At 41.7% G+C, this 12,505-nt stretch overlaps 2 protein-coding genes across 2 annotated transcripts in view; one reads left to right on the forward strand and one right to left on the reverse strand.

The window, feature by feature from the left end:
• LOC103132460 (ribonuclease inhibitor-like) overlaps window positions 1–929 on the forward strand; it is a gene marked incomplete at its 5' end in the record, with an annotated part of 10,274 nt that extends 9,345 nt beyond the window's left edge. Inside the window, 2 exons of the mRNA XM_016667409.1 lie at window positions 5–25; window positions 173–929. Coding sequence (XP_016522895.1) covers window positions 5–25; window positions 173–696 — 545 coding nt within the window. The remainder of the gene's footprint in view (window positions 1–4; window positions 26–172) is intronic.
• A 2,091-nt stretch (window positions 930–3,020) lies between these two features.
• On the reverse strand, window positions 3,021–12,425 carry LOC103132461 (very low-density lipoprotein receptor-like). The gene is made up of 15 exons (XM_007544271.2): window positions 12,081–12,425; window positions 11,147–11,309; window positions 10,943–11,065; window positions 10,734–10,856; window positions 10,058–10,177; window positions 9,451–9,576; window positions 9,207–9,378; window positions 8,599–8,823; window positions 8,410–8,528; window positions 8,189–8,328; window positions 7,668–7,809; window positions 7,444–7,587; window positions 4,410–4,487; window positions 4,166–4,335; window positions 3,021–3,821 (listed from the first exon to the last, which is right to left on the reverse strand). Exons 1-15 carry the CDS (start codon window positions 12,408–12,410, stop codon window positions 3,786–3,788), a joined length of 2,211 nt encoding a protein of 736 aa, XP_007544333.2. The 5' UTR covers window positions 12,411–12,425; the 3' UTR covers window positions 3,021–3,785.
• Window positions 12,426–12,505: the final 80 nt, after the last annotated feature.

Below are 12,505 nucleotides of genomic sequence, written 5' to 3' on the forward strand. Positions count from 1 at the left end.
CCAGGTCCATGGAGACTGAAGAGATGTAAGTGTGTTTTTCATCTGATTTATGACAACAAAGCAGCTCACATTCAACCATCTTCAAACTGTCACATCACTCATTCAGGATCATCATCAAAGATCAATAAATGATCAATAACTGCAGCTGGATTGTGTTTGTTCTCTCCATCAGATTCCTGTCAACTCACCATCGACACAAACACAGTGAGCAGAAAACTCAAACTGTCTGTAGACAACAGGAAGGTGACATGTGTGAAGGAGCTTCAGTCATATCCTGATCATCCAGACAGATTTGATAACTGGAATCAACTGCTGTGTAGAACTGGTCTGACTGGTCGCTGTTACTGGGAGGTCGAGTGGAGAGGAGAAGTTGATGTATCAGTGAGTTACAGAAGAATCAAGAGGAAAGGAAAGAGTGAAGACTGTTGGTTTGGATATAATGATCATTCCTGGAGTCTGAGCTGCTCTGATGATGGTTACTCTGTCTGGCACAATAACACAGAAACTCGTCTCTCCTCCTCCATCTCTAACAGAGTATCAGTGTATGTGGACTGTCCTGCTGGCATTCTGTCCTTCTACAGAGTCTCCTCTGACTCACTGATCCTCCTCCACACCTTCAACACCACATTCACTGAACCTCTGATTCCTGGATTTGGTGTCTGGTTCAGTTCTGGTTCTTCAGTGTTTCTTTGCTAATTAGAGTCTAAAGTTTTTCCTCCTGTCAGAGAAACTCTCTCACTGATGAACAGATGGTTCATCTCTAGTCTCTCTTTCACTCAACACATTTTCAGATTCATGGATTATATATGTTAATTATTTTGTAGAGATCAGAGGAAACTCGAGTAAAACCAACTCTAAACGTGTCTATATACTTCAGAAGAAAGATGTCTGAATAATAATGATAGCTGCATTACTTTCATCCAAGTAATGAAACATTTTTTACAGTGCAAACTTTAAAATTGTATGTTTTCATAGAGATTGAAACAGGATTAATTATACAAAACCTATAATTTTGTATCTTCAATGGTGTAAACAAAAATGCTTAGAAATTAAAATTAAGAGGTTTTATATTTTATATATTTATATTTTAAAATATCAATGTCAGGATGAATATTTAAAAAAAATGTGATAGTTAGATATGGAATAATTGTTTTGAGGCGTTAAAACTCTTTCACTCTGAAAAATAGTAAAAAATAATTTTATATCAGGTTTGATTAAGTTTTTTATGAGTTTGTCTGCAGAATTATCTATTTTTTGTAAATATTTCAGAATAAAATACAGGAAAGATTCTCTTGTTCTGATTTTAAGTCTGTTTTCTGGGTCTTTCATCCGTCAGAGGTTTAATAAGTTTGTGTTTCTGCCATTGACATAAATTTAAATGTTATTTCTATACGTTTTTTTTTTTTTTTTTCCTTTTTTGATTTGTGTATGTAAAAGTTCAAATGACAGAAAAATCAAATAAATGAATATATACCTCTGAACTTGGCTGTGGTTCTGGTTCTTCTGATGAGTCTTTAATGAGCTCTTAGTGGTTCTGGTGGGTCGGCCTCTCCTGGAAGGTTCTCCACTGCTCCATGTTGGATCCTGGTTCTACTGAGGTTCTCTGGAGTCCAGAACCTTACAGATGGTTCTGGAACCGTTTCCAGACTGATGGATGTCAGAGACTTTGTTTCTCTGCTTGCTCTGAGGTTTTTAGATGATGTGTTGCTTCCAGATCTTTATCCATCAGAGGTTCTGTTAAAATAATTTATTGGACCTGCAGGTAATAATCAGGTCTGAGTTCACTGGGAGGTTCAGCTCAGCTTTATAAAAATGTGGTTTAATCACAGTTAGTTCAGGATTTAACAAAGGAGTGTGAATAATTAAAGGTTGGTTTTCAGATCTTTTCCTTTAATGAATAAAATCATTTAAAAACTGTTTATTGTATTTAATCAGTTAGTTCATGATTTAATAAAGGAGTGAATAAAGGTTGGTTTGGAGCTTTTTTCCTTTAATGAATAAAATCATTTAAAACTGTTTATTGTATTTAATCAGTTTTTCTTCAAATATTAAAATCAGTTTGATGATCTGAAACATTTCAGGACAAAAAGGCAAAACAGCAGAAATCTGTAAAGGACCAAATAGTTTTTCACAGCACTTCATGTTTCAGGTCCAGAGACATCAAGCGGTCCCGTCTGGATTTAGAGCAGAATGTTCTGTTGAAGGTCAGACTGGAGTCCAGTTGTTCTGGGTTTCTGGATGAGTCCAGAACCTTCTGGATCAACCAAACCAGATGCTCAGATCTTCTCATCTGGGAGCTTCTAACTACATAAGCTAAAATATTAAACATGCTAAATATTAGCCACCTATGCTGCTCTCCATAGAGGCGTCTCTCAGTGGACTTTGAGGGAAAATAAAATCTGACAATCCTGAGGTTACTGTTAAGGTGGCGTTTCTTGTGCCCATCATTTGTTAAAGCAGTGATTCCAGAGGATTTTCTGGGCCCGCCTTACAGACTACAATAACCCCACCAAGCCCCCCCACCATCCCTCCCAAAAAAAAAAGCCTCTCTGTCCCATGAAGCTTCTACTGGTGCATCAAGTTGAACAAGTTAGTCAGTTTAGTTTGTTTTGGTAATGAGGGAATGAAACTGGGAAAACCAGCTGGACTCGCATGAACATTTGGGTTGGTCTGCAGATCCATCGTCAGAGTGGGAGCTGCTGGTGTGGAGAGAGGAGGCAACTGGGTTACTGCTGCCCTGGTTCTGCACTTTAGGCATCAAATCCAACTGGGATAAGACAGTTTACTGGTGGGGTGTGTTTGCATTCCCACCCAGAATAGCAACATTACACTTTCAAAACATGGATAAAACAAAAATTTTATGCCTGTAGCCCTGGAAATTTATATCAAATACTTTGAGAACCATAAGTAGATTTGGTAAGGAAGTGAACCAGAAGGTCCTGAGGCTTTTCTCATTACAACTGCTTGGATGTTTGACTCGTTTCACTCCGACATTAAACCACAAGAACAAAAATATTCCAGAAAGATTTAACACAGATTGTTTTAATTCAAAATGTCTGAATCAGTTCCTTCAGTTACAGATCATTTCATCCTTTACTGTACAAGGCTATAAAAAGTTCACAGCAACAGCACAAACATACAAAATAGTCATTTTTACCAAATTCATGTTTTTCCTCCTCTGCTCCTTAAATAAATCTGAACTCTGGTGACGAAACGGCCAGAGCAAGAAATGGATTCAAGTCAGTTCATACAATCTTATTTACAGAGAACATGATCAAAGTGCTTTGAGTCCTGATTTACAGTCACATCTGAGGGAGGAAATATATTTACAAATGCTGTAACCATGGCGACCTCAGCAGCAATAATGCAGTTAACAGAAGAAACCCTAAAATTAGCCACAAAGCATGATCAGAAATATTAACATCCCGTTTCATAATTAAATATTCGTCTTTTAGTCTCCAGACTTGGTTCCCCGTTAAGACCTGAGAACTTTGACCCGGTTTACATCAGAACCAGGAAACAGTTTGATGAAGATTCAGTTCTTCAGTCCAGGCTGAACACAGAAAGACCCTCAGAGAGGAAACTGATCTCTGGTCAGCCAGACAGAGAAGGAAAAGAAAAACACTTTGGAGTGAAGGTGGAAAACTGGAAGTATTCACATAATAAATAACATTTCCTCTTCACAGATCAGGACTTGATGCACTTCTGAAGGCTTGTGGTTGAAATTTAAGGGCTGCCGTGAACCGTTGGCATGGAAACGAGGAGGACAAAAAACCAAATCCTGATCAGGATAAATCATCGTCTGTGCTCACGATTGAAATCTGGAAAAAAAAAAGGAAATTGGAGCATTTTAACACACATCAATATTTATTTTAAAATTTCTGAGTTCAGAGATTTATAATTATAGTCTTACTAAAAAAAACAATTTTGTTGCATCAGGTAAATTTTCAAGAGCATGTTAGGATTTAAAAAACTATTCAGATGACTTTTTACACAAACAAAAGAGATAAAGCCGACTTATTTGGGTAGAGAACAACCTGATAGTAAAACATCTTAAAGTTTCAACTAGAGGGTTTGATGAAGCTAGAAAAGTTTTAAGTAAAACTGACCTGCAGGAGGAAATGATCTATTCAACCTGCAGGAGTTTCCAGGTCGGTCGACTCACCGCTGGGTAGGTGTGGCCCACGTTGGCTCCGTGGCGCGTGATGTCGATGTTGAGGTCTTCTTCTGTGGTTTTCAGGTAGACTGGGTTGTCGAAGTTCATGCTCTTCTGGTTCTTCAGCTGCCAGTTCCTCCACATCAGGTAGGCGCCGGCTGCAGCCATGGCCAGCAGCACTGCAGCAGAGAGGCTGGTGACAAACAGCTCTGACCTTCATGTTTGACCTCAGAGGAGGAGCAGCTGGACTTACAGACGGGTAGGACGGCCCAGGCAGCAGCAGAGCCTCTGGTGGTGGAGTCCACCTGGATAGACGTGCTCACATTGGCTTCTGGAAGAGACGAAAATGGCAACTTTCATACACCTTGTACAGGTTACGAAAGGTTTATGGTCTATACAAAACCTGCCCTTCACATGTTTTTCATAACTCATTTATAAAGATTCAAGTCTGCTCAGTTCAGAATGAGCCATTTTAGGGCCTCTTGTCACTAAATACAAATAGATGCACAATTACACAATCATAGCTTTGAAAAGCAGAAGTGGAGCCTCCTGCATAAAACATCCAGCAAGTGGTTTCTGGATGGTAAGCCAACAAGCCCGTTTTCTTTCCCTCTTGGTTGGGACGTTACATTTGGAAGGTTTTTGTAAAGGCTCATTTTCCTGAAGCTAAAAAATATTTGCCAAAAATCAGCAAAGTGCTTTGGTTGTTTTTTATCTGGAGAGCTGAGAAAGATCTGCTTTAACATCTGGGAATACTGAAGACCCAACAATTATAAGACTTATAGAAACTTTAAGTCTAATTATTTGGTGGCATTTTATTGCAATAAAAATATATTAAAATCTCCATGCATCCAGAGCCTTATAAGAGACACTGGTGTAAATCTAAAGCTCACATTCAAAACAAGATACTGCATCAACTTTTATAAAAGCAGAAGAAAAAAATGGTTCAAATAGCAAAAGTAAAAACTTCCAGCAGGTTCTGAGATTTATAAGCTATAGTTGGAGTCCAGCTCCATTTTCACAGAACATAGATGCAGGTTTTGAGCCAAAACCTGCATGTGCACTTCCCGTTTTCTTCCACTAGATGGTGCTCCTGTTCTAGATTAGTTCAGAGGCAGATTTAATTTAAACTCTTCAGCAGCAGAGAGGCGATTACTGAATGTCACATTGTTCTCATTTAGTAACAAGTCAAGGATTCCTCAGGTTTGTGATTAAAATTACTGGAGTAAAAAAATATGATGCAGGGAAATTCAGTTTGAGTTTCCAGGTTGAACTGGAAAGCGCCGATCAGATCATGACCAAAGCAGCAGAAGTTTCAGTTAAAGCAGAAAAGATTAATTTACTGGATGTTACTTGATCTTAGGAAAGTCCAGCTTGCTTTCAGACAGTGTTGGCTTTTACCTTCAGGCTGAGTTAGAGCTTCACCATCATCCTCTGAGGAAAAGTCTGTCACTAGAAGAGGAACAACAAACCTTAAGCATTCAAGGTCGTCCCATTTCTGAGTTTTCTTTGAATGTAGACCAGATCTCTGGAGAGTAAACTGGTTTATCTGATGCATGAAACCAGTAGCTGTGGTTTAAACCTCCTGAACTGAACGGCTCCAACTGGGAGGTCTGGTTCTGTGGTGAGGTGTGAACTCTGGTCCACCTACAAACCTCAGTCTGCGTTTGGCTGAACTGAACACTGGTGCAGTTTGAATGGACCACAGATCGCTCCAAAGCAGGAAGTGGACTACAGAGCAGGGCATTCTGGGTAGACAATTTCTGATGAAGCAACACAAATGCAGGGTTAAATCTGTTTTACTACATCATGTTACACCATCTTGTTATTCTCTGAAAACTCAGTAATGATCATATTCCTGTGAATCATCACAAATAAAGAAGCTGCTGGAATTTCTGATGAGAAGCTTCAAGTTTGTTCTGATCTGTAAATTAGTGGAGAAAATAAAATGTTTTCTTCATGAAACGTAAACAAACCTGCCCACACAGCAGAGCATTATGGGATTTTAAGTTTCTCATTGTAAACAATGAAAAACCAAAACATCTGACAGTGGTCCCCAAAGTGGGTCCTGAAGGCACCAGGACCAAATGATGGTTCATCAGAGGCCTGAGGAGAACATCGACCTGCTGAGATCGTTGCCACCTCCAGGGAGAGAATAAAACATGCAGGAAGCCTCCAGGAACCACTGGACTATGATTTCAGCTCACACTGAAGAACAAACCACTGATCTGTAAAAGCGTCATTTAAACAAGAAAAACTGTCGTTTGTAGCTGTGAGTTGAGAAAAGCTTCTGTTCACTTTGTGTTTCTAACAGGATTAGAGTCGACTGGAGCTGCAGCCTCACAGCTCCAGTTCCTGGTCGGCCAGATGAGGCAGCTGGGAAATGGGCCAATTAGTCTGCAGCCTTAAAGGGACAGGCACCAAATAGGAAAGTAAGCAGGATCAATAAAAATTGAAATCCAGGGTTCTTCAGTCTACTGTAAACCTGCAGATGTGATTTAAATGAGCTTCCTAAGTAAAGAGGTAAAGTTGACCAGGTTTATGGTAAATACTTCAACAAAATGTGGAATAACTAGAAACTAGAAGATGGACAGAAGAGGGGAAAAACCAGGAAGAAAGTAAAGGATGCACTAGAGCTGGGTGATGATTTTATAGCCAAATCAGATTTTTGTTTTTTAAGACTCAATTTCTGAAAAGTCTGGATTCCACCGTTCTGTTGGTTTCTTAGAACGTCTCAAAAACTCCTTTAAATCGAGTCAAGATGACTCGACAACCTCAGGATGCTTCATTTCTCTGTTAAAACTTCCACAGATTCTGTTTCCTGTGAAATAAAGAGAAAATCTGGGAAACTGCAGTTTGCTGGTAGTCCTGCCATGAAGACGGTCCAGCGATCTGCGAGTCCCGACTGGAACCAGAGTCCAATTAGTGCTGCGGATTCAGCTGTCATGTTTGAAAAGGCTGTGAAAGGATCTGAGCGAAGCTGCAGGGAAAACAAAGCGTCTCTAAGCAACCGGTCGTCCAGCAGGAGGTGAAGGCCAGAGCCGCTCTGCCTTCACACCTGGAACCGCTAATTGTTGCAAACAACCCTGGAGCTGCTGCAGACATTTAACCACAACTTAAAAGTCAAGACGTAAAGGTTCCCTTTGCTCCTCTAGAAGCCCAAACAGGCGAGTGGTACTTATATTGAAAACATGAAACCGATTTCAGCAGTAAAACTAAGAGGACAATGTTTAGAGGTGAAGTCCTGCAGCAGACCGATCCCTCCTGCATGTCGGGTCAGGACTCACCGGGTCTGCAGCGCTGGCCGTCTGCTGCCAGCTCCTGGCCTGCAGGACACACACAGCTGTACTTGGGGGAGTGTTTGTTGATCTGTGGAGCAGGAAGACACAAGAAGCTGCAGCCGCCGTTTTTCTCTGTGCACCAGTTGGTTCCTGCAGAGAAAAAACAAACTGAAGCCCAAATCCAGCTGGTAACCAGTCCTGGTTACACTGGGTGACCTTTGACCCCTTACCAGCCAGCTGGATCAGCTCATGGTAGACGATGACGTCCTGAGGGTCGTTCAGGTTGCTGGCCAGCGTGACGACATCAGAACCAGAGAACTTGTTGGCGCCGTAGATGGCTTTGTTTTCACCGTCGGTCCAGAAAACCCGATCCTAACAGAACCAACATGGCCGACTTTTACAAACAGCTGATTATTTCAGTAATCCATTAATCACTAAAAAAAATGGCACATTGTACAAATTTTAACTTATCCAGTTAAGCTTTTATAGTATATTGGAAAAGTATTTACTCTGATTTTTCAAATAAAATCATTTTATTGTCTAAATTCCTTTAATGAAAATGAACCAGGTGACGTTAAAAACGCCACAAGTTTAACAGACCTGAAATAGAAACTTTGTTTTGTCATCAAATGGCCTTTTATCAGTCTAATCATTTCAAACTTAAACATTTAAAGTGAACAAACTTACATTTTAACTGAGTTTTTATTGTAGATTTACACGTCAATGAATTTAACCTGAAGGCAAAACGAACCTCGAACACGGTGACGGCGAATGGATGAGCCAGATAATCTGCAGACTGCAGCACCTTGTTCCTGTTGTCTCCGTTCAGGTCGACGCTACTGAGCATGTGCAGCTTGGAGTCGACCCAGTAGAGCCGGCCTTTGATCAGATCTGAAGACATTAAATACATTAATAGATTTTATCATTTCAGCTACAGGTTTTCATGTTGGAGACGTTTCGCCTCATTCCTACCCAGTGTGATCCCGTTGGGCCACTGGATGTCAGTGGCCACCAGAACCTGCCGGTCCGCTCCGTTCATTCCAGACTTCTCGATCTTAGCCGGCTCTCCCCAGTCAGACCAGTACAGAAACCTGAGACCAGAACAGTCCAGTCAGCGGATCAGAGCAGCAGTCAGTAAAAACCCAAAACGTTTCCACCCACCCAGATAAGGGATCCACGGCAATGGAGGCGGGTTCCCTCAGGCCCGTGTTGAACAGAACTTTCCTCTTGGTTCCGTTGAAGTTCGCCACAGAAATGGTTTTGGTTCCCAGATCGGACCAGTACAGGTTCTTATAGATCCAGTCCACAGCGATGCCCAGAGGAGTCTGGACGTTATCGATCACCTTCTTATGGACGCCGACGTCGCCTCGCCTGTCCAGGACGGTGCTGGAAAAACATGGAGGTTTGAGGAAAACAGACAGTTTGTCACCTTTAAATGGTTTAGAGGAGTCGAGTTCAGTCAGTAGTTAAAGATGGACATAAAGTCCAGATGCAAAGTTACAGTAAATGGTCCAAAACTCAGCAGATGAGCCTCATTTCCCATTGAGCTGCATTCACACTGCAGCCTGACGTGAACCACAGCAGGTTTCTCTTTATGCAAAATGCATCTGATCTTTTCATGGCAAGAATTTATAAATGTAGATCACAAGAAAAAAAAGAAAAGCTCTCCTAGTGCCAACAGTTGAAATGCACTAAACAAGGAGGGTCTTACTGCTGTCAATCATGCTCGTGTTCAATAGCTCCAATAATGGAAAATGAACCCCGACTACCTGTAAATGGCCCTCTGACCCAGGTCGGCCCAGAAGATGGTCTGCTGGTTGAAATCTGCATCCAGAGCCGCGGCGTTTCTCTGCTGCTCCACGATCTGCGTGTACTCCTTCCTCTCCAGACCCAGACGGCGAATATCACGGCGGTTGGTGAAGATCAGGCACGGCTCCTTCCCTGAACCGGAGGAAGAGAAGTTTGTAAAAACCAGGAAAGGTGAAAAGGTCAAACTGAACTCCTGATGCTCACCAACAGCCTTGCAGACGCTGGTAGCCGGATCCATCTGGTAGCCGTTATGACATTCACACTTATAGCCGCCCTTCAGGTTGATGCAGATCTGACTGCAGATACCAGGATTCATGCACTCATTGATGTCTGCATCAAGAGACCAAGAGGAACCGTTTAGAAATGGAAAGCTGCACAACCATCTTAAAATCGCAAGTTCTTATAAAAGAAAACAAGACATTTAAACCTTTAATTCCAGTCTTTTTTTAGTCAGTTAAATATTCCAGCATTCAGTTCACTGCTGGTTGCAAATGGGAGGAAATGTAACGCTTCTGAAGGACTGATGGAGTTTATGCCAGGAGGGATTAGAGGACGTACAGATCTCCTGAACACCGTCAGAAAACGACCTGCAGGATTTACCACCGAATGTTTCAGTTCAGAATAAACATGGAGTGAAATCCTGCAGCGTCGGACACGCCTCTATGGATCAGGATTTTAGTTTGAATTAGTCAAAACTGGAGAGTTAAATGAAAATTAGTCAATGAGCTTTTTCCAGCCTCATTTCTTATTTGCAGGACAAAGAAAATTGACTTGAAATCCTTGAACTCGTCTGGTGACGCGCAGCTCGTACCTCCGCAGGTCTTGTGGTCGATGAGCTGCAGTCCAGGTGTGCAGTCGCATTCGAAGCCGATCACCATGTCTTTGCAGATGTGGGAGCAGCCGCCGTTGTTCAGGAGACACTCGTTCACATCTGGAACAAGAACAAAACCACGGTTACAGAAGGAACAAAACAGGCGTTTTCTATAAAATGTAAAAAAACAAAAAAACAATCTGCTTCACACAGATTTGCTTTTGGAAGCTGACGAGCCTCTGATACTCCTTCAGACTAGCCAGCAGCATTTGGCAAACTGGTGGAACAGCTGAGCTCATTATAGGAGCTACTTCTCAGTGAAACGCTGGTAAAAACGTTAAAGGGTTAATAGAGAAGCCATGTTGTGATGACTTCCTGAAGCCTGAGTTTCAGAAAGAGCAGAAAGGTTTTAAAGAGACAGAGGGCCAATTTCAAGTTGTTAAATCAGGAAGTAAAATTTATTTTAAGTCTTATTTGATGAATAAACCATTTGCATTTTGTTAATTGAAACAGTTTCTGGATGCAGCTATAAAATGAAACAAATGTGACATTTAAGAGGAACAAACATTATAATTCAAGTTAGTAAAGAAATACTGACTTTAAAATTCATCTCATCCTTTCAGGATCATCAACAGAAGCTCCAGATGTTCATAATTTAGTCCCATTTAAAACTCACTGCACTCGTTGATCGGCTCGTCGCTCCAGTCTGGACAGTCTCTGATCTTGTTGCACACTTTGCTCATTTCGATACATTCTCCGCTGCGACACTTGAACTTCTCTGGCCCGTTGCACTGAGTCACTGAAACAGGAAGTTAATCCAGATCATCACTAATCCAGAAGAGTTTCAATGCATGAGGACGTTTTGTTTTAAAACCAGAGTCTTACGGTTCTTGCAGTTGATTTCATCCGATCCGTCATCACAGTCTCTGTAGCCGTTACACTGTCTGCTTCCCTGGATGCAGCTGCCATCGTCACATTTAAACTTATCTGGTTCACAACTCCGCGCAGCTGCAAACAAACTCAAACTTTACTTCCTGCTAAAGGAAAATCAGTGAAAGAAGCTGGAGTCGTTTTGGCATCATGACGTACGACAGTTGGCCTCGTCGCTGCCGTCCTTGCAGTCGGGGTCTCCGTCACATCTCCACTTCTTATGGATGCATTCTCCAGAGCTGCACTGCATCTCGCTGGACAAACACTTGGCAGGCGGCGTCGGGTGGCGGCCGCACCGAGCCGGAGCTTCATCTGACTGGTCCTGCAGAAACAAACAGTTTAAATCAGGATATTTTACTTTAATGCCAATATTTCAGCAACAATCAGAAAGTTTTTGGTTTTTCTAATTATGATTAAATGTACAGATGTGCATTAATGAAGGTTGCAGTTGCACATTTCATTCATAATGTGCAGTTTTCTGGATTGAATTGTTTTTCCACAACATGACATTTGCAGATAAGTTGGTGTGCATTAAATTTTCTGATTTTTGCACAGTAAAAACTTAGGTTTGCAGCTTTTTCAAATTGTTTACATGCAGATTAGACAAATCTGGATTTTTCACACCAACGCCCTCTTCAGGTCTCCAGAGAGACGTCAGCTTGTTTTCCAGCTTCTGTTCATCTCAACTCGTAATTATTGAAATGAGCAACTTTATTTTATGCATTTGTCTTTTAATTTTGCTAGAGGAAAAACAAAGTTGGAAATTGAATTTGGTATAAAACAATTGCTTTTTTAAAAAAGACTTTGCAGCTTCTTATCCCTCTAGTTTGATTGAATGTGTGATTAAGGACAGACATTTTCCACATGCAATTTTTAAGATTTTAAAAAGCACCATTCTGTGGCAGAATTATTTGTTTCAAATAGTTTCTTATATTTGACACAACCATCTCTTTTCCTATCAAACAAAAGTTCTTAGAGAATTAAAGTATTTTAATTCTGACCTGAACTCCACCTGTAAATCCCTAAAACGCATCACCAGTAGAAAATGGCCGTTCAGTCCTCAGACCTGATTTTCTTCTTCGTTTCCTCTCACCTGACAGTCGACGTCGTCGTCACAGACCCAGTTGGCCGGGATGCAGGAAGCGTTCCCACACTGGAACTCGTTGGGAGCGCAGGACGACGGCGCGCAGTCCACCTCGTCCGAGCCGTCGCCGCAGTCGTCCTCGCCGTTGCACACAAAGTTCTTGGAGATGCAGCGGCCGCTGGCGCAGGTGAACTCGTTCAGAGCGCAGGTGACGTTACCTGGAGGAGTCAGAGGGTTTACTTCAGGTTCTGATTCTAACTGCAGGAACTCTGATCCACATCCACTGAGGCAGAAACTGCAGTTGTGAACCGAGCCAACCAGGTTTCTGCAGCTCAGCATCCCATAATCAATACCAGCTGATCAGGCTGAGCTCCAGGGAATCCAGGAGCGTCTGCTGAGACATCTGGAGTTTTCCTCAATGCTTCATCAATAAA

The sequence above is a fragment of the Poecilia formosa genome, unplaced genomic scaffold, assembly GCF_000485575.1.
Source record: "Poecilia formosa unplaced genomic scaffold, Poecilia_formosa-5.1.2 Scaffold1068, whole genome shotgun sequence".
Taxonomy (NCBI): Eukaryota; Metazoa; Chordata; class Actinopteri; order Cyprinodontiformes; family Poeciliidae; genus Poecilia; species Poecilia formosa.